Genomic DNA, 22,603 nt, shown 5'->3' on the forward strand with positions numbered 1-22,603 from the left:
ACACACAAATAAACATTCTTTGGAGATCTGAATGTCTAGCATCTGTTTGACGCTACTGAGCCCTATCTCCTGTGAATCCATAAGGACAGACAAATGTCTAAGATTGATAGAAAATATCCATATTTATGTTATGGTGGCTCGAAATCATGGCTTTCCAACCTTGTTCCTGGAGAGCTACCATTTGGTAGGTTTTCAGTCCAACCCTAATCTAGCACACCTGATTCTAATAATTAGCTGATTGATAAGCTGAACCGGGTTAGCTACAACTGAGGTTGGGGTGAAAACCTACAGAAGGGTAGTGCTCCAGGAACAGGGTTAGAGACCCTTGTTTTCCCACAGGAGGTTGGTGGCACCTTAATTGGGGAGGACGGGCTCATGGTAATGGCTGGAGAGGAATAGGTGGTATGGTATCAAACACGTGGTTTCCAATTGTATTTTGTAAAGTGGTTTCTTGCATCAAACAACACATTTTCAGTCACCTCCTTGTCTGAAGGACAAGTAAATGAACAGGTTAATGTTGAACCCTGCATGTTTTTTTCAAAAGTCTCATGGAATGTAGACCAACATTGAACCCCACACATTTTCTGCTACTGTAGGCTGAATGATAGAATAGCTATTTCCATGTTAAAATGTTATGGGATGCATTTTTCTCCATGATTTTAGATGGTAAGCCTTTCTGGTAGGCCAGATAATCAAATAGCCACAGTAGCCTGCCACAGTAGCCTGTACTTGGCCACTGTTAAAACTAACTTAAAGTGGGTACAGCATCAGTGTTCACAGTAAATGTGTGATGGAAGTGTCAAAATTCTGTGCAAATGTTCAAGTTTGCTCTCAGCAGACCTGAAATTTGCTCAGTGCCTAAAAGAAATTGAGGGAACATTGATTATGAGCCGCATTATTCAGCCTATTGTGTGAATTGAACATTCATATTGCAATGTGATTTCCCACAGTCAAAGTCCTGCAAAATGAGCTACAGTACAACGCTAATATTTGTAAACTCTTCACAGTTGTGTTCTCTGGATGTCACTGAGTAGGCTGATACCCAATTTCCAGTACCCAAGATCCATAGGTAAAGCTGTACATTGCAATATGAATCTTCAATACACAGTAGGTTGACCGGTGAGCTAATGTGGCTCATTTCACAGTGGTGTCAAAGTCCTGGAATAAGAGTTACGATGCTAATATTTGTGTAAACACTTCACAGTTGTGTTCTCTACTGATACCCCATTTCATGGACCCAAGATCCATAGGTAAAGCTGTACATTGCGATATGAATGTTCAATACGTACAATAGGCTGACTAGTGAGGCGATTTCCCACAGTTAAAGTCCTGCAATAAGAGCCCAGACGTTAATATTTGTGTAAACTCTTCACAGTTGTGAACATTTCATGGACCCAAGATCCATAGGCAAGGCTTTACCATGCCCCCAATGCAATTCTGAGGTCTTAATACATCCAGAGTGTGATTTTCAACTGATACATTTTTTTGTTGGTCAAATTAACTCATTGTATTTTGTTGAATTGCTATAACAACATTCCGAACTTGTTAAGCATCTAGTCCAATGATGTTATGATTCCACTATTTGTATCTGTTTGTGTCCATGTCAATCCATTTCAAGCAATTTATATATTTTTATATATTACCTTTATTTAACCAGGTAGGCTAGTTGAGAACAAGTTCTCGTTTACAACTGCGACCTGGCCAAGATAAAGCAAAGCAGTTTGACACATACAACAACACAGAGTTACACATGGAATAAACAAACATACAGTCAATAATACAGTAGAAAAAGTCTATATATAGTGTATGCAAATGAGGTAAGATAAGGGAGGTAAGGCAATAAATAGGCCATGGTGGCGAAGTAATTACAATATAGCAATTCAACAGTGGAATGGAAGATGTGCAAGTAGAGATACTGGGGTGCAAAGGAGCAAGATAAATAAATACAGTATGGGGATGAGGTAGTTGGATGGGCTATTTACAGATGGGCTATGTACAGGTGCAGTGATCTGTGAGCTGCTCTGACAGCTGGTGCTTAAAGCTAGTGAGGAAGATATGAGTCTCCAGCTTCAGTGATTCTTTTTTTTTGCAGTTCGTTCCAGTCATTGGCAGCAAAGAACTGGAAGGAAAGGCGGCCACAGGGGGAATTGGCTTTGGGGGTGACCAGTGAGATATACCTGCTGGAGCGCGTGCTATGGGTGGGTGCTGCTATGGTGACCAGTGAGCTGAGATAAGGTGGAGCTTTACCTAGCAAAGACATGTAGATGACCTGGAGCCAGTGGGTTTGGCGACGAGTATGAAGCGAGGGCCAGCCAACGAGAGCGTACAGGTCGCAGTGGTTGGTAGTATATGGGGCTTTGGTGACAAAACGGATGGCACTGTGATAGACTGCATCCAATTTGTTAAGTAGAGTGTTGGAGGCTATTTTGCAAATGACATCGCCGAAGTCGAGGATCGGTAGGATGGTCAGTTTTACAAGGGTATGTTTGGCAGCATGAGTGAAGGATGCTTTGTTGCGAATTAGGAAGCCGATTCTAGATTTCATTTTAGATTGGAGATGCTTAATGTGAGTCTGGAAGGAGAGTTTAAAGTCTAGCCAGACAGCTAGGTATTTGAAGTTGTCCACATATTCTAATTCAGAACCTTCTAGAGTAGTGATGTTGGACGGGCGGGCAGGTGCAGGCAGCGATCAGTTGAAGAGCATGCATTTAGTTTCACTTGCAGTTGGAGGCCACGGAAGGAGAGTTGTATGGCATTGAAGCTCGTCTGGAGGTTAGTTAACACAGTGTTCAAAGAAAGGCCAGAAGTATACAGAATGGTGTCGTCTGCGTAGAGATGGATCAGAGAATCAACAGCAGCAAGAGCCACATCATTGATGTATACAGAGAAGAGAGTCGGCCCGAGAATTGAACCCTGTGGTACCCCCATAGAGACTGCCAGACGTCCGGACAACAGGCCCTCCGATTTGACACACTGAACTCTATCAGAGAAGTAGTTGGTGAACCAAGCGAGGCAGTCATTTGAGAAACCAAGGCTGTTGAGTCTGCCGATAAGAATGTGGTGATTGACAGAGTCGAAAACCTTGGCCAGGTCGATGAATACGGCTGCACAGTAATGTGTCTTATCGATGGCGGTTATGAAATCGTTTTGGACCTTGAGTGTAACTGAGGTGCACCCATGACCAGCTCTGAAACCAGATTGCATAGCGGAGAAGGTACGGTGGGAATCGAAATGGTCGGTGATCTGTTTGTTAACTTGGCTTTCGAAGACCTTAGAAAGGCAGGGTAGGATAGATATACCCGGGTCTCCCGGGTGGCGCAGTGGTCTAGGGCACTGCATCGCAGTGCTAGCTGCGCCACCAGAGTCTCTGGGTTCACGCCCAGGCTCTGTCGCAGCCGGCCGCAACCGGGAGGTCCGTGGGGCGACGCACAATTGGCATAGCGTCGTCCGGGTTAGGGAGGGTTTGGCCGGTAGGGATATCCTTGTCTCAGTATGTAAAATGTAATAAAAATGTATGCACTCTACTGTAAGTCGCTCTGGATAAGAGCGTCTGCTAAATGACTAAAATGTAAAATATAGGTCTGTAGCAGTTTGGGTCTAGAGTGTCTCCCCCTTTGAAGAGGGGGATGATCGCGGCAGCTTTCCAATCTTTGGGAATCTCAGACGATACGAAAGAGAGACTGAACAGGCTAATATTAGGGGTTGCAACAATTTCGTCAGATAATTTTAGAAAGAGAGGGTCCAGATTGTCTAGCCCGGCTGATTTTTAGGGGTCCAGATTTTGCAATTCTTTCAGAACATCAGCTATCTGGATTTTGGTGAAGGAGAAATGGGGGAGGCTTGGGTGAGTTGCTGTGGGGGGTGCAGGGCAGTTGACTGGGGTAGGGGTAGCCAGGTGGAAAGCATGGCCAGCCGTAGAAAAATGCTTATTGAAATTCTCAATTATAGTGGATTTATCGGTGGTGAGTGTTTCCTAGCCTCAGTGCAGTGGGCAGCTGGGAGGAGGTGCTCTTATTCTCCATGGACTTTACATTGTCCCAGAACTTTTTTGAGTTTGTGCTACAGGATGCAAATTTCTGTTTGAAAAAGCTAGCCTTAACTTTCCTAACTGCCTGTGTATATTGGTTGCTAACTTCCCTGAAAAGTTGCATATCACTGGGGCTATTCGATGCTAATGCAGTATGGCACAGGATGTTTTTGTTCTGGTCAAGGGCAGTCAGGTCTGGAGTGAACCAAGGGCTATATCTGTTCCTGGTTCTAAACTTTTTTGAATGGGGCAGGCTTATTTAAGATGGTGATGAAGGCACTTTTAAAGAATAATCAGGCATCCTCTACTAACGGGATGAGGTCAATATTCTTCCAGGATACCCGGGCCAGGTCGATTAGAAAGGCCTGCTCACTGAAGTGTTTTAGGGAGCATTTGACAGTGATGAGGGGTGGTCGTTTGACCGCAGACCCATTACGGATGCAGGCAATGAGGTAGTGATCGCTGAGATCTTGGTTGAAAACAGCAGAGGTGTATTTGGAGAGCAAGTTGGTTAGGATGATATCTATGAGGGTGCCCATGTTTACGGATTTGGGGTTGTACCTGGTAGGTTCATTGATAATTTGTGTGAGAATGAGGGAATCAAGCTTAGATTGTAGGATGGCCGTGAACTGCAAATTTTACTATTGTGGCTAGTTTCACATAGGGGGGTGCAACAGCAATTGCGCAAGGCACTGTGCCATTGATCAACCAATGCTGTGTTATACCCTGATGAAGACCGCTTGTCTGTCAACGTTGGATATTAGGTCATTAAATTATTGCATCTGAGCTCCTAGAGTGTGCGGCTCTCCTTTTAGTTTTTCAAGTGTTAGATACCACCCACAGATGTTTTATTAACACCCCCTCATTATCATATTAGAGTAAGAAATACAGAAATGACTAAAAATGAATTAAAGTTTTAATAATTAGATAAATAATAAAATACATACAGATATGTAGAGAATGTTTTAATTTTTGTATTTTTGTATTTCCTTGCTCATTCATTTGTCGATTTTATTGATTTATATAATTATGACAGGTTTGGTCCTACATAATAAACCAGTAAAGAAAAAACTTTAGTCGCGGGAGAATGACGTATATCACGTAGAGATTGTGGGCGTTACATTGGTGTGTCCAAATTACAGCACAATGGGGGCTGTGTTCGATTACTTTGAAGATGTATCCACCCTTTCTTCCTCGTGCATACACTAAACTGTATGAAAGCGGAAAACAATGTTGCCACGTATCCATATTTCTCTCAGATCTGTGATTGTTCCAGGGGAAGGACTGTAAAAGTATTTTAACGGAGCCTGACTTTCAAAATGGAAAAAGTGTGCTAAACGCGTCTTTAAAAAAAAACCATTTACCTCCCTTTCTGCTTCTGACTTGTGTCTAGTGTGGCCCATGCAAGGTAGGTTACAGTGAAGTGGGACGAAGCCAATGACTATGTCATTCCATTTGGGACGCTCCCTGTTATTTGTTTATATCTAGTTAGATAGCGAGTTAGGTAAAGTAGCGTACTATTATGGTTATGAATGTCACATGAGCCTGTGTGGTTGTATTGAAATGTTTGACCCTGCCAAGTATAACGTTAGATAATTAACTACCTATGTCACATAATATTCAGCCCAAATTCCAGTTCAATAATTTCTTATAGGCAACTGGCTAATTTTGCATGCTGACGTTAGCCTAGCCTACGTAGGCTAATTCTGCCTGAAGGTAACTCTGGCATGATAAATTGCTTTATTCCTAGTTCGCAAGCCGGGATGGTGTGCTAATGACATGTTTTTTTCTCTGTAGGAACACAATGTCCAGTACGGAGTCCGAGGTTAGCGTTGCAGGTTCGGTGGTGTCAGACCCTCAACACTCTCAGAAACTTCTCAAGGCCCTTCGCTCCTTTTGGCAAGAACAATGCTTCCAAGACGCAGTGTTAGTACTGGACGGGGAAAAGATTCCAGTCCAGAAAAACATTTTGGCTGCGGCTAGTCCATACATCAGGTAATCAGATATGTCTTGCTTTACCTTTGTCGCAAGCAGAACTGTTGCAATGGATGAAATCCATTCCATGGTTATTATAACTTTGATAAGGCTGGGGATGTGACATTGTTTCCAGCTGTCAACAGGGTGTCTCCCGCTGTGTCCCACTCGATGCTGGTAGACTGTTAGTTATTTTTCCTGTCATGCTGATCAAATTTTATTGGTTGAGTACACATATTTTGCAGACATTACCGCGGGTGTAGAGAAATGCTTATGTTCCTAGCTCCAACAGTGCAGTAATACCTAACAATACACTCAAAACAAAAAGGAATTAAGAAATACTAGAATGCGACACATACCGTATTTTGACATATTCCATAGAACAAAACTGAACTACAACCCTCCAAAGGAAGATGGATCCATGTACACCATTGAGCTTCAGGGAATCTCTGTCACTATCATGAAGCAGATCCTGGACTACATCTTTAGTGGGGAGGTGAGTAGTGTGCAATACTGTAAATGGGCCTAGAATAATGTGTAAATGGGACTAGAATAATGTGAACATAAATGGGATTATTTTACTGGCTTTTAAATTGCCTATAACAATATTGTCCTGTACTTCCTAACTCTTGAGGGAATCCATATTCCTATTTGTAGCTTACAGTTTTTGAATCTTATGTTCCCTACTTGAACAACCCTGATCTTACACTCCTCCTTCCATCCTGCTCATTGTTATCTGTGTGTAGATCAGTCTGAGTGAGGACACCATTCAGGACATGGTCCAGGCTGCTGACCTGCTGCTTCTGACAGACTTGAAGTCCCTGTGCTGCCAGTTCCTAGAGAGCTGCATTGCTGCAGAGAACTGCATTGGGATCCGGCTCTTCTCTCTACATTACTGTCTGCACCATGTTCACCATGTTGCCACAGACTTCCTCCAGACACATTTCCGTGATGTGGCTGCCACGGACGAGTTCAGGGAGTTGCCACCAGACCGGCTGTGTGAGATACTGTCCATGGAGAAGCTCAACGTGGGCAATGAGAAGCATGTCCTGGAGGCTGTGGTGCGCTGGCTCGGTCATGACCTGGAGGAACGGAGGGTGAGGACCTTGTTTTACTACTAGGGATGTGGGGGTTCTGCCCTTGTTTCTGACTGTCAGAAAACAACCTCTGTAGTATTCGATGGCTACAAAAGTAGAATTACAACTACAATTATGTTCAGAGACTACTACATCATTTGAGGGACTGTTTTTCGCACACTATTTGCCTATCTATTACTATTGGCCTCTCAGCTCATCCCGGGTAACCTATTTCTGATCCTCCCTCAGGTGCACATGAAAGAGGCGATGTCATCAGTGTGGATCCAGGGCCTGGACCAAGGTTACCTGAGGGAGCAGGTGTTGGGAGAGCCCTTGATGAGGGAGGTGATCAGGGAGTACTGCAACGCTCCACTGGGTGGTGCTGCACTGCAGGGCGAGGCTCTACTAGCCGCCTTCAAACCTCGTGGCTACTCGGAGTGCATCGTCACTGTAGGGGGGGAGGAGAGAGGGTGAGTATTTGCTGACTCTTACTCTGGGAGGATATCCAGGCGTAAGATGTCTATATTCTGTTGAATGTGTATATGAATCATACAATGTGGCCGTAACGCATTAATTCTGATTTTGCAGATTGCTGTGGTTTTGTGTGCGTATTCTTGTTAGACAAACAGTTTGCAATGGAAGTTGGAAGTTCTTGCAAAACATTCAGAGAACTGAAAGTTATGACAAGCAAGATGAGAATTTATTAAGGACCGTAAGAATAGTGTGGTTGATATACCAAGAGATTTGAGGAGACGTAAAACAACTAAGTAAAATTTGTTTTATGGTGACACAGAGAGGATGAGGTTAGAGAGGGAGCCAGTGTGTCAGATAAAACCAACAGGATATAACTCACTTGACTTCCTGTTCTCTGGTTCCTGTTTAGAACGAGGAAGCCGTCAGCCATGGCACGCTGCATGTGTCCACTCTATGATCCAAACCGTCAGCTGTGGATCGAGCTGGAGCCAATGAGCATTGGCCGAATAGGGCATGGGGTGCTGGCTGCAGGTTGGTATTGAATCCAGACCTTGTTTTATTTTTACAGTACCAGTCAAAAGTTTGGACACACCTACTCATTCAAGGGTTTTTCTTTATTTTTACTATTTTCTACATTTTAGAATAATGAAGATTTCAAAACTATGAAATAACACATGCAATCATGTAGTAACCAAAAAAGTGTTAAACAAATCAAAATATATTTGAGTTTCTTCAAAGTAGCCACTCTTTGCCTTTGATAGCTTTGCACACTCTTGGCATTCTCTCAACCATCTTCAACTGAAATGCTTTTCCAAAAGTCTTGAAGGAGTTCCCACATGCTGAGCACTTGTTGGCTGCTTTTCCTTCACTCTGCATTCCAACTCATCCCAAGCCATCTCAATTGGTTTGAGGCCAGGTCATCTGATGCAGCACTCCATCACTCTCCTTGGTCAAATAGCCCTTACACAGCCTGGAGGTGTGTTGGGTCCTTGTCCTGTTGAAAAACAAATGATCGTCCCACAAAGCGCTAATCAGAGGGTGTATCACTGCAGAATGCTGTGGTAGCCATGCTGATTAAGTGTGCCTTGAATTCTAAATAAATCACCAACATTGTCACCAGCAAAGCACCATTACACCTCCTCCTCCATGCATCATGGTGGGAACCAAACATGCAGAGATGATCTGTTCACCTACTCTGCGTCTCACAGACACGGCGGTTGGAACCAAAAATCTCAAATTTGGACTCATCAGACCAAAGGACATATTTCCACCTGCTTAATGTCCATTGCTCGTGTTTCTTGGCTTAAGCAAGTCTCTTCTTATTATTGGTGTCCTTTAGTAGTGGTTTCTATGCAGCAATTCGACCATGAAGGCCTGACTCATGCAGTCTCCTCTGAACAGTTGTGAAGACATCAAAACTAATGGGTCTCAAGATCTCGTCAAGGTATCTTTGTGCATTCAAATTGCCATCGATAAAATGCAATTGTTCGTTATCCATAGATTATGCCTGCCCATACCATAACCCTACTGCCACCAAGGGACACTAATCACAACGTTGACATCACAAAACCTCTCGCACGCACAACTCCATACATGCGGTTGTGAGGCCGGTTGGACGTAGTGTCAAATTTTGTAAAATGATGTTGGAGGCGGCTTATGATAGAGAAATAAACATTAAATTCTCTGGCAACAGCTCTGGTGGACATTCCTGCAGTCGGCATGCCAATTGCACACTCCCTCAACATTTGAGACGTCTGTGGCATTGTGTTGTGACAACTGCACATTTTAGTGGCCTTTTATTGTCCCCAGCACAAGTTGCACCTGTGTAATGATCATGCTGTTTTAATCAGCTTCTTGATATGCCACACCTATCAAGGTGGATGGATTATCTTGGCAAAGGAGAAATGCTCACTAACAGGGATGTATAATACAGTTGTGCACAAAATGTGAGAAATTAGCCTTTTGTGCTTGTGGGAAATTCTGGGGATCTTTTATTTCAGCTCATGAACCATGGGACTAATACTTTACATGTTGCGTTTTATATTTTTGTGTGTTATTTCATAGTTTTGATGTCTTCACTATTCTACAATGTAGAAAATTGTAAAAATCCAGTCTTGACTGGTACTGTACGTATACACAGTGCAGTCTTCATGGCAGTTTAATTATGGATCCCACAATTATCATGTAAGTCAAACCCATCCCAGTGTAAGGGATCAACCATGAATTAACACCATTCTTTGTCCTCTCAGAGGGCTACCTCTTTGTGATGGGTGGTATGGATGAAACTAAGATGGTCCTGAGCAGTGGGGAGAAATATGACCCAGACACAAACACCTGGACCCCCATTCCTTCCATGAAACAGGTATTCTACTTAATTGATAATGCCCTCGAAGCCGGTGTTTGGAGGATATATTGGCACTGGTGGTGTTTTGTCGAGGGCCGGCAAACCATGCCAATATCCTCCAAACACTGGCTTTGAGGGCATTATCACTTTTTCATACAATGGGATTACCAACATATTCATATAATGATTGACGTATTTTCATATGTTGGTTTTATTCATGCTATTTCATCCTTCCACAAGATATAGTTCCGACACACATCTAGGGTTGCTACCTAAGCCGGCTGGTTGTTCGTTTGCCATAGACGTGACATAGTCTTTCAGTCTTTTTATTCTGTATCTATGAACGCAACCCAGTTGTTCCTTCTAAATGTTCCATTGCCATACTGGCTGGCACCGTTCTTATCCCTCGCTTGCTGGCTAACTTAGTCATGTCAAACAGTGTAGCCAGAATAACAATAGTAGCTTCATTTGCATTTCTGCAAGCTGTTTTCTAGTGACATTTATTTGGACACATCCATAAGAATGATGCCAGCTGATTCATGATTTCCACTGGCTGAGAAACGCTGCCTGTCTGGCTCATCCCGACTCCCGACACGTTCATTACTATAGGATAGCTGGAGATCAAATTTGAATATTGAAACAATGTTGCAAATGTCGGAGGCAGACGGTAAGGTTTATACAAATCTCCGCTGTTGAAAACGAAATGTTAGTATAAAAGAAATGTGAGAATGTCTAGATGCTTTTTATAGTGGAGATTAAGTTTATAAATTGCCTGGCTGGGCTGATGAAACCGTGGATTGCGCAGTCAGATGGAACAAAGTAAATAGGAATTTTAACGTCATAGATTTAGCCTGTGGTAACTTGTGGAATTGACACCTTCTGGAATGCGGTTTTAACCAATCGGCATTCCGGATTGGACCCAACCGTTGTATAATACTGCACACAACATAGAAACTGCAACTTATTTTTCTTTGCAATCCTTCCAACCTGTCAGTAGCAACATTCAACCCACTTGTTTCATAGACATTTCAAGTGATGTCATTTTGAAGTTATTACTTCAATTGGTTATATAGACCAAATGTCTTTCACTGAACCAAGTAATTTAATCTATCAAACGTTCCATGTATCCTTTTTACTTGTATAGGCTACTCACTGGTAGCCATGTTTTATGTTCTTATCTATCCTTCTAAAGCGTTATCGTTCTGAGTAATGCCACCAGGGGTCAATATTGCCCAGTATTATTAAAGGCTTCTGCTCTTTGTTTGGTCAGGCGAGGCAGAACTTTGGTGTTGCAGAGCTGGATGGGATGATCTATGTTTTGGGAGGAGAGGATGAGGACATAGAGCTCCTGACTGTGGAGGTTTTTGACCCTCACTTTAACACCTGGACAACCCAAACCAGCATGACAATGGTCCGCAAGGTGAGACATGAGCACTTCCAGCTTACTATAAACACATTCACAAATTGCAACCTCTCCAAATCGCTCACCACTTGCCCAACGATCTCTCCTCTCCTCAGATTGGCTGCTATGCCACCATGAAAAAGAAGATCTATGCCATGGGTGGTGGGTCATATGGAAAGCTGTACGACTCAGTAGAATGCTATGATCCAAAGACCAAGCAGTGGACTGCAATCTGCCCTTTGAAAGAGAGAAGGTACAGAATCAACTCAGTAGTTAAAATAAAAAAGTTCCTGTCAAAAGTTTGGACACACATTATTCTACATCAAACTATGGAATCATGTAGTAACATTTAAAAAAATGTTTTTATCTAAATATCTTTGAGAGAATTCAAAGTAGCCACCCTTTGCCTTGATGACAGCTTTGCATACTCTTGGCATTATCTCAACCAGCTTCACCTGGAATGCCTTTCCAACAGTCTGAAGGAGTTCCCACATATGCTGAGCACTTGTTGGCTGCTTTTCCTTCACTCTGCTATCCAACACATTTCAATTGGGTTGAGGTCGGGTGATTGTGGAGGCCAGGTCTTCTGATGCAGCATGCCATCACTCTTCTGTTGTCAAATAGCCCTTACACAGCCTGGAGGGTTGTGTTGGATCATTGTCCTGTTGAAAAACAAATAATAGTCCCACTAAGCGCAAACCAGATGAGATGGTGTATAGCTGCAGAATGCTGTGGTAGCCATGCTGGTTAAGTGTGCCTTGAATTCTAAATAAATCACTGACAGTGTCACCAGCAAAGCATCCCCACACCATTACACCATCCCCTCCATGCTTCATGGTGGGAACCACACATGCGGCGATCATCTGTTCACCTACTCTGCGTCTCACAAAGACAACGGTTGGAACCAAAAATCTCAACTTTGGACTCATTAGACCAAAGGACAGAATTCCACCGGTCTCATGTCCATTGCTCATATTTCTTGGCCCAAGCAAGTCTCTCTTCTTATTGGTGTCCTTTAGTAGTGGTTTCTTTGCAGCAATTCGACCATGAAGGCCTGATTTCACGCAGTCTCCTCTTAACAGTTGATGTTGAGATGTCTGTTACATGAACTCTGAAGCATTTATTTGGGCTACAATTTCTGAGGCTGGTAACTCCAATGAACTTAACCTCTACAGCAGAGGTAACCGGATCTTCGGTTCCTGTGGCGGTCCTCATGAGCACCAGTTTCATCATAGCGATTGATGGGTTTTTGCGACTGCACTTGAAGAAACGCTCAAAGTTCATTAAATGTTCTGTGTTGACTGACCTTCATGTCTTAAAGTATTGATGGGCTGTCATTTCTCGTTGCTTATTTGAGCTGTTCTTGCCATAATATGGACTTGATACTTTACCAAATAGGACTATCTTCTGTATACCACACCTACCTTGTTACAACACAACTGATTGCCTCAAACGCATTAAGAAGGAAAGCAGTTCCACAAATTAACAAGGCACACCTGTTACTGCATTCCAGGTGACTACCTCATGAAGCTGGTTGAGAGAATGCTAAGTGTGTGCAAAGCTGTCTTCAAGGCAAAGGGTGGCTACTTTGAAGAATCTAAAATATACTTTGATTTAACACTTCTTTGGTTACTACATGTGTTATTTCATAGTTTTGATGTCTTCACTATTATTCTACAATGTATAAATTGGACTAAATAAAGAAACCCTGGAATGAGTACACACACTCTCACTAACATTTAAACGTTTGGGGTCACTTAGAAATGCCTCTAGTCCTCAACTGGCAGCTTCATTAAATAGTACCCGCAAAACACCAGTCTCAACGTCAACAGTGAAGAGGCGACTCTGGGATGCTGGCCTTCTAAGCAGAGTTGCAAAGAAAAAGCCATATCTCAGACTGGCCAATAAAAAGAAAAGATTAAGATGGGCAAAAGACCACAGACACTGGACAGAGGAACTCTGCCTAGAAGGCCAGCATCCTGGAGTTGCCTCTTCATTGTTGACGTTGAGACTGGTGTTTTGCGGGTACTATTTAATGAAGCTGCAAGTTGCGGACTTGTGAGGCGTTTGTTTCTCAAACTAGACACTCTAATGTACTTGTCCTCTTGCTCAGTTGTGCACCGGGGCCTCCCACTCCTCTTTCTATTCTGGTTAGAGCCAGTTTGCGCTGTTCTGTGAAGGGAGTAGTACACAGCATTGTACGAGATCTTCAGTTTCTTGGCAATTTCTCGAGTGGAATAGCCTTCATATCTCAGAACAAGAATACACTGACGAATTTCAGAAGAAAGTCTTTGTTTATGGCCATTTTGAGCCTGTAATCGAACCCAGAAATGCTAATGCTAGTCAACTAGTCTAAAGAAGGCCAGTTTTATTGCTTCCTTAATCAGCACAACCGTTTTCAGCTGTGCTAACATAATTGCAAAAGGGTTTTCTAAAGATCAATTAGCATTTAAAAATTATTTGGATTAGTTAACGCAACGTGTCATTGGAACACAGGAGTGATAGTTGCTGATAATGGGCCTCTGTACGCCTATGTAGATATTGCATTAAAAATCTGCCGTTTCCAGCTAATAATAGTCATTTACAACATTAACAATGTCTACACTGTATTTCTGATCAATTTGATATTTTTATGGACAAAAAAGTACTTGTTTGAAAAACTTATTTTTTTGTGACCCCAAACTTTTCAACGTGTGCATTCAGATAGCACTTAACATTATGGATAAAGTGAAGTGTTTTATGGTACAGCCTTATTCTAAAATTGATGCTCAATGGGTGACATGTATTAGTATGCAGGCCATGGAAGAATTGGGACATTTTCAGCTTCCAGGAATTGTGTACAGATCCTTGCGACAAGGGGCCGTGCATTATCATGCTGAAACATGAGGTGATGGCGGCGAATGAATGGGATGACAATGGGCCTCAGAATATCATCACGGTATCTCTGTGCAATTGTGTTCGTTATCCGTAGCTTATGCATGCCCATACCATAACCCCACCGCCACCATGGTACAAACCTCTCGCACTCACGACGCCATTCACGTGGTCTGCGGTTGTGAGGCCAGTTGGACGTACTGCCAAATTCTGTGAAATGATGGTGGTGACTTATGGTAGAAAAATAAACAAATTCTCTGGCAACAGCTCTGATGGACATTCCTGCAGTCGGCATACCAATTGTAACATTGTGTGGTGTGACAAAACTGCACATTTTAGTGGCCTTTTATTGTCCCCAGCACAAGTTGCACCTTCTTGATATACCACACCTGTCAGGTGGATGGATTATCTTGGCAAAAGAGAAATGCTCAAAAACAGGGACGTAAACAAATTTGTGCACAATTTGAGAGAAATAAGCCTTTTGTGTGTATGCAGAAATGTTGCATCTTCTTTTTTTTTCAGCTCATGAAACATGGGATTAATACTTTACGTGTGTCAGGTTTGACTTTAGAATAGAATACACCGTTATTGTCCACATTTAGATGGAACATTTATGAAGAAATGTCCTGTGATGGATATGTTTACTGTTGGTGTTGCTATTGATATGTTCTCATTAAGTGACCCCTGATGTTATGGTGTGAATGTCTCTGCCTTCAGGTTTGGCTCAGTGGCATGTGGTGTGGGTCAGGAACTCTATGTGTTTGGAGGCGTGAGGAGCCGTGACTCAGACAACCCAGAATCCAGCACCATGACCACCTGCAAGTCTGAGTTTTTCCATGATGAGATGAAAAGGTCAATAATAGGGCTTGTTACTTTGAACAAGTACTTATTTGAATTTATGCTTTAGCCAGAATGTGTTGGACTGGGTGTATCCTTGTTACCTAAAGATGTATGTACAGTTGAAGTTGGAAGTGTACATACACTTAGGTTGGAGTCATTAAAACTCATTTTCAACCACTCCACAATTTTCTTGTTAACAAACTATAGTTTTGGCAAGTCGGTTAGGACATTTACTTTGTGCATGACACAAGTAATCTTTTCAACAATTGTTTAGACACATTATTTCACTTATAATTCACTGTATCACAATTCCAGTGGGTCAGAAGTTTACATACACTAAGTTGACTGTGCCATTAAACAGCTTGGAAAAGTCCAGAAAATGATGTCTCCTAGAGCTTAACGTACTTTGGTGCGAGAAGTGCAAATCAATCCCAGAACAACAGCAAAGGACCTTGTGACGATACTGGAGGAAACGGGTACAAAAGTATCTATATCCACAGTAAAACGAGTCCTATAAAATCGACATAACCTGAAAGGCCGCTCAGCAAGGAAGAAGCCACTGCTCTAGAACCGCCATAAAAAAGCCAGACTACGGTTTGCAACTGCACATGGGGACAAAGATCGTACTTTTTGGAGAAATATCCTCTGGTCTGATGAAACAAGAATGGGACTGTTTGGTCATAATGACCATCGTTATGTTTGGAGGAAAAAGGGGGAGTCTTGCAAGCCGAAGAACACCATCCCAACCGTGAAGCACAGGGATGGCAGCATCATGTTGTGGGGTGCTTTGCTGCAGGTGTAACAGTATAACTTTAGTCCGTCCCCTCGCCCCGGGCGCGAACCAGGGACCCTCTGCACACATCAACAACAGTCACCCACGAAGCATCGTTACCCATCGCTCCACAAAAGCCGCGGCCCTTGCAGAGCAAGGGGAACCACTACTTCAAGGTCTCAGCAAGTGACGTCACCGATTGAAAGGCTATTAGCGTGCACCACCGCTAACTAGATAGCCATTTCACATCGGTTACACAGGAGGGACTGGTGCACTTCACAAAATAGATGGCATCATGAGGAGGAAAATTATGTGGATATATTGAAGCAACATCTCAAGACATCCGTCAGGAAGTTAAAGCTGGTCGCAAATGGGTCTTCCAAATGGACAATGACCCCAAGCATAATTCCAAAGTTGTAGCAAAATGGCTCAAGTACAACAAAGTCAAGGTATTGGAGTGGCCATCACAAAGCCCTGACCTCAATCCTATAGAACATTTGTGGGCAGAACTGAAAAAGCGTGTGCGAGCAAGGAGGCCTACAAACCTGACTCAGTTACAGCAGCTCTGTCAGGAGGAATGGGCCAAAATTCACCCAACTTATTGTGAGAAGCTTGTGGAAGGCTACCCAAAACGTTTGACCAAAGTTAAACAATTTAAAGGCAATGCTATCAAATACTAATTGAGTGTATGTAAACTTCTGACCCACTGGAAATACAAGCTGAAATAAATAAGTCTCTCTACTATTATTCTGACATTTCACATTCTTAAAATAAGTGGTGATCCTAACTGACCTAAGACAGGGAATTTGTACTATGATTAAATGTCAGGAATTGTGAAACTGAGTTTAAATGTATTTGGCTAAGGTGTATGTAAACTTCCGACTTCAACTGTATGTATGTGGTCTCTGTTTACTGTATTTGTAGTTGATCAAAAATCTTGTGTTTATTTTCCCAACCACGCTCTGTCCAGATGGATGTACCTTGATGACCAGACTCTCTGTGTTCAGACCAGTTCCTCTTTTGTGTATGGAGCTGTTCCCATTGGTGCCAGCATCTATGTGGTGGGAGACTTAGACACTGGTGAGTTAAAGGCAGACTCTTGAAGTAAATTACCACTACTTGGCAAGCATTGGCAAATACATCTTACTGTATGCGTGCACTGTGTAATGTATACATCGATCTCTAAAGGTCTGTGTGTCTCTGCGCAGGTACAACCTATGACTATGTGAGAGAATTCCGTCGCAGCTCGGGGACGTGGCACCGCACCAAGCCCATGCTGACATCTGATCTGTGCAAGACTGGTTGTGCAGCCCTGCGCATTGCTAACTGCAAACTGTTCCGTCTGCAGCTGAAGCAGGGCCTGTTTAGACTCAGGGTCCCGTCCTCCTAGATAGAGCACCTAAAGGAGCTCCGTCTCCACACTCACACATTGGCTATGGGCACAGCAATGGAACATGAGAATGGAGGTTGAAGGGATGTCCAAAGGGGACGTTTGGAGTATTTATCTGCATATTTTGGTGGCTTTCTTAGGTTCCATCAGGGTATTATTCTATGTGTGGGTACTTGCTTGAAGAGGGATGGCTTTTTAAACATGTTATTTCATATGCAATTTAACAATGGGTATGATTTGTAAATACGTTTTACTGACCATTTACCCATTGCGTTTTGTTTACTATGTTCTTGCTGCTGCTTGGTGGGTTTGAAAGAATTTAAAACAAATTTTAAGGGGAGAAAAGCAAGAATGCAGGAGTACTGTCATTTATTGTAGCACAGGTGGTCATTTTTAAGGAAAATCTATACCCATGTCCAACACTGCATTTTTTTTTGTTGTTAAAGATGAGTCGCTGAATGACAACGAGAGACATGCCATTTTCGTTGTTACTTTATAGTAGCTAAGGGATTCGTGGCCTTTGAATAGACCTGGGCGATATGGACAAATCCATAAATATATTGTGACTGAATTGTCACGATAACGATTTGATAAATGTATAACATTAATGTGCATCAGTTACTTTTTACATTATCCTTAGGTACAACACTCAAAGTAGTAGTTATCACTTGTCCTGTTAGCATTCGCCCATATTAGCAGCCTTATTTTGTTTCAAACGTCACATTTCTTTAGTATAGACTACTTATCGATATCAGTAAAATGTCCTCGGTGGTGGGTTTGGTTGGTGGCAATTTTTCTGGTTTATCATGACAACTAGAGCTATACGAGGAAACTTCTAAAAGAACAGATGTGGTTTTACTTGTTCCCTTAGCTAAGGGACTTGTAGCCTATAAAATAAGCAAAATGTCGTCTTTACCCACAAACTTAACTTAAAATAGACTGTTTTTAAATAGACAGCTTTGAATGACTAATGCTAGAAGCTGGAGCTTACTCTGTATTGAAATGGTAACAGGTTTTATATAACGTTACTGTATCTTAAGTGAAATCTCTTTGGGACGTGCGTGTTTAGTGAATGTAAAGCTGAGTTAAGCCCCTTCCTGCCATTGGTTTCCCCTTAACCAAGCACTCTAGGCACGGTGTGGGCCAGAAATGGATTTAGAGTTACTGGTGTCACTCTTAAGTTGCTGGATGTATTTTGCTGATGACTTTTGAACTGGCTTTCCAGTCAGTGTGGATGTTTTTTTTTTTTGTCATCTGTTGACCCCATTTGTTCTGTGTGAGTTACAGCTGTTGCTGTCCATCCCATTTGAAGGGAAACTCGTCTCACACGCTACAGAACTCACAGAAAAATGCATTCACACGCCTTTATGAAGCCAACAGAGCTCAGGACACCTCTGAAAAGCACCAAGAACAAATGTAAGAACAGGTATCACAATTTACACAACACTGTATACTTGCAGCATGTTAGTGTATTGCTGAGATACTTAACATTCCATAATGTCACTCTCACAGTTTACACTAAAGACTATCTGCATTCTAGTGGTCCAAACAGTGCTTTCACAAAACATTCACCCATTGTGTAACTATCAGAACACTGTGATATGCGCTTTATGCATTGTTCTTCTAGGAATTCTGCAATAGTACCATCAAGTGGTTAACTAAAGTTGGGATGTGAGAGGAGCATGAATTCAAATCTGTTTGTATTTTTGTATTCAATTCTGTGGTGTAGCAAGGAAGGTGTCATGGAAAGAGCTCAATCATGAGTGTCTTCAGTTTAACGAGATGGATTAAACAACACTGGCTAATTCAGTAGTTATTCCTCTGCTTATTTGTATTTATTTCACCTTTATTTAACCAGGTAGGCAAGTTGAGAACAAGTTCTCATTTACAATTGCGACCTGGCCAAGATAAAGCTAAGCAGTTCGACACATACAACAACACAGAGTTACACATGGAATAAACAAAACATTGTCAATAATACAGTAGAAAAATAAGTCTATATACAATGTGAGATAAGGAAGGTAAAGGCAAAAAAAAAGGCCATGGTGGCAAAGTAAATACAATATAGCAAGTAAAACACTGGAATGGTAGATTTGCAGTGGAAGAATGTGCAAAGTAGAGATAGAAATAATGGGGTGCAAAGGAGCAAAATAAATAAATACAGTAGGGGAAGAGGTAGTTGTTTGGGCTAAAGTCTGTGACTTCATCCCTGGTTCAAGTGGTTTAAATCAAGTAGCATTCAGGGTGTTGGGAGTTTTGTTTTTATGTTTCAGAGGATTCGGGAGAAACTGAAGAGGTATTCCTCAGATAATCCATTATATTTGGGTTATTGTTTTAATCTCTCGGAAACAGTTTACCAAGAGAATCCGTTACACATTCAGTGACACTGTTGACTTATAACTGTGTCTTAGATGAGGGGCAAGCATTGGATTAACACAACAGGTTTACTGAAGATAATCAGGATGGAGTTAACCAAGCCGCTCTCATGACTTTCTCAATTTAACTATAGTCTTGTGACTCAACACCGAATGGCTAATGTTAAACTGAGCCCTGAGAGACTACTGCTTCTGTCGCAGTTTGGACACACAGGATTTAGGCTGGGATTCTGCTGGGAGCACTGCCCACTGAACTGCCACTAGAAAAGACTTGTGGCATGTGAAGGGAAGCCTATCAGAAAGCCACCAGCACTCTACACTGCATTGACAAAACCTGTTTGAGATTTACATTGAGCATAATTTAAAATAATAATGCAGATTGTAAAGTAATTCATTCCACAGAAATTAAGAAACCTCATCTGTTATTCCCTAAGGTGTTGAGCGTGTTTGTAGGCCCTCTGTTATATTTTAGTGTGGTGGGTCCTTTTAAAAGACACTACATATGGGGTTAAAGTTCCTCATATCTGACATTTCAAAACTGCATCATGACAGTCACTGTTTTTCTTTCACTTTCAGCTTCATTTAACATTCAGGCATATCTGCAATGTCGTGGTCAAGTTGAGAAATGGGAGTGGTTGGAATGGAAAAAGCTTTTTGAGAAATGTGTTCAGCTCCCAGTTGGAGCATCGAAAACTCAGTGGTCAGACGATCTTAAAGAGCTTGTTGTTGACAGTGTGACCCATGAGATGAGTGCCCAAGATACAGTACGTCTCAAGCTCTCTGAGTCCCCACAAATAGAACACAGTTTCAAAATGTTGTAGAAAGACTGACTTTTAATGAAGAGAACAGGCACAATTGCCCATGACAGTAGTGTATGGTTACTCTTCTATCTCTGCAATACTTATTCTACTCAATATGCGCTTCAGCATGCCCCTAGTCTTGTCAACATAGACTGTCATATTCAGTGGGTTTGTAACAACTGTTTCTTAGATGAAATCTGGACACATGGATACTGTCACTGTGGGCCAAGTATGTGACTGGTAGTCTCTGACCCACTGCTGAAACAGTTTTAATGGGGTGTGTTGTCCACTCTCCAACCAATGTGGATGCTTATCAATCATTTCTGCAAAGTACCAATGTTGAGGTCACAGTTAAAGGGAAACTGTTTGTGGTTTATGCTTATTGTAGCCTAGTGTGCATCAAAATGCAAAATAATTAGCAATAAAGTGGAAAATAAGCTTTTTTGTTTGCAATTGAAACTGTACCGACAATTAATTAAATAGGTCAACTTCCTCACATTAAATATTCGCATATGTTGCCCTCAGTATCATATCAGGTCTTCTCATGATTATTAAGGCCCATGATCCCAGCGACATTTATGGAATAGACTGATAGATTTGTGTCAAACGCGGTCTTTAACAAAAATGGAGACGGCACTGCTAGACGAGAGAAAATTAACATTTATGTCGTACGTCCTCCATTTTTGTATTGAGGAAACTGCCCTCCTATCGCACAGGCAGCAGACAGTGGAGCTAAAAGACTTACAGCGCATCCGCTTGCCTCCCCATTGACGTCACTTTAGTATCACATGAACGAGAAAGGACCAATCCAAGTGGCTCTATCGAAGTGCTTTTGCGAAGAGAGAGGAAGACAGAAAAAGGAACCTTGCCAATGAACATTTAAAGACAAAAAAAACCTTCGCCTTTGGATTTGGGTATTTTGTATCAGAGCTACGTGATTAGTATGAGTTAAATCTGTGGATTATGTTAGCTGAACTGGGGCTGGCAATGGCCCAAACATATTGAATAGATCGTTGGGGGAGCGAAACGCGGACAGGCTAGACGTTGTAGTGGGCATTGTACGGATAAAGGATTACTTGCCTACCCAATAACTGCTCCGTCGTGAAATACCCCCACCAAAGATTCGTTCATGGCTTTTCTGTCGGTGTCTCCGCCGTGTCTGTTTTCCGCCCGCAACACTATTTTAACAATTGCGGTCGCATCGCTTTAGTTTTGCTCCCAAGCCGTACAATCTACACACCGCCGGCTTTCCTTTATATATATATATATATATATTGTTTAACTACTAAAAGTAATACATTGTTACCTCTAGGATAATTTTTGCGACCTAATAAATATGGATTTTAACAGCAGCGGTGGGGGAAACGAGCTACATAATAACCAATTCTATCAATCTGAGGAGAGCAAGCCTTTGCTTGGAGAGATGTCTGCGCCGTTGGAGGGGAATAATAATAAGTTATGCGCCGGGCCGTGCAAGAGAACCCTGCAACATTGCAGCAGCGGGATGCGATATAAACTACTACAAGAGGGTGATATCCAGGTGTGTGTGGTGAAACACCCTCGAACCTTCTTCAGCAAAATTCTAACCTCAAAATTCTTACGGAGATGGGAACCGCACCACCTCACATTGACAGACAGCAGCCTGGCGTCTGCGACGGTGAGTTGCTACTATAGTTAACTGTTTCCAAAGGCCCTAATGTATTTTTTGAGGGGGTGGGTGACGTTGTTTTCATTTGGGATCATCGATTAAGCACGACGACTGACTTGTATTGCATTAACAGCAGAAAATGTAGCCTATATTTGTTGAACATGTAGCGTTTCCTTTGTTACCTTCCATGTTCCATTTGCTCAGCTGATAATGTGATCACAACATTGTTGTTTTATTTCCCTCCTCCGTGACAGTTTAGTCGCTACACCTACACACATCCTCTGACGACTACTATTTGCTGTGCTTTTATTCTAGCTGGCTACGTTTTTCACATACAATTTGATCATCTCTAGGACTATTTGTTTAATCAAACATGGCTGTCCTACTGTTGTGCTACATAGGCAAGCACTGGCGTGTAATTTCATAAGAGTGCAGATTGTGTTGTGTGTATATATTAAACATTGTTTTGTGAGCAGCGAGATGGCTGGCACGCTCGCAAGTTTGAGGACGTTTTCTATAGGCTATGGAAGCTGAATTGGGTCTACTGTTATTGATCTCTGGATTTGTCACCTAGAATAGTGTAGCATGTCAGGGGTCAATTTAGTTT

General features: G+C 42.2%; 2 protein-coding genes across 6 annotated transcripts in view; both read left to right on the forward strand.

The window, feature by feature from the left end:
• Positions 1-293: 293 nt before the first annotated feature.
• Positions 294-18,991, forward strand: LOC139530060 (gigaxonin-like). 5 transcript variants are annotated; one of them, XM_071326113.1, is made up of 12 exons: positions 294-378; positions 5,825-6,022; positions 6,383-6,497; positions 6,748-7,098; positions 7,327-7,547; positions 7,961-8,082; positions 9,801-9,913; positions 11,166-11,315; positions 11,414-11,550; positions 14,889-15,023; positions 16,754-16,863; positions 16,992-18,991. In XM_071326113.1, exons 2-12 carry the CDS (start codon positions 5,832-5,834, stop codon positions 17,171-17,173), a joined length of 1,827 nt encoding a protein of 608 aa, XP_071182214.1. In that variant the 5' UTR covers positions 294-378; positions 5,825-5,831; the 3' UTR covers positions 17,174-18,991. The 5 variants fall into 5 exon arrangements, with proteins under 5 accessions (XP_071182214.1, XP_071182215.1, XP_071182211.1 ...); XM_071326114.1 differs by having other exon boundaries at positions 321-342; XM_071326110.1 differs by lacking the exon at positions 294-378 and adding an exon at positions 5,160-5,435.
• Positions 18,992-21,142: 2,151 nt separating this feature from the next.
• Positions 21,143-22,603, forward strand: part of LOC139530059 (C-Maf-inducing protein-like) — a 46,878-nt gene continuing 45,417 nt past the window's right edge. The window contains exon 1 of the mRNA XM_071326108.1: positions 21,143-22,005. Within this exon, the coding sequence (XP_071182209.1) occupies positions 21,685-22,005 (321 nt within the window). The 5' untranslated portion in view covers positions 21,143-21,684. The remainder of the gene's footprint in view (positions 22,006-22,603) is intronic.

The sequence above is a fragment of the Salvelinus alpinus genome, chromosome 9 (assembly GCF_045679555.1).
Source record: "Salvelinus alpinus chromosome 9, SLU_Salpinus.1, whole genome shotgun sequence".
Classification (NCBI taxonomy): Eukaryota; Metazoa; Chordata; class Actinopteri; order Salmoniformes; family Salmonidae; genus Salvelinus; species Salvelinus alpinus.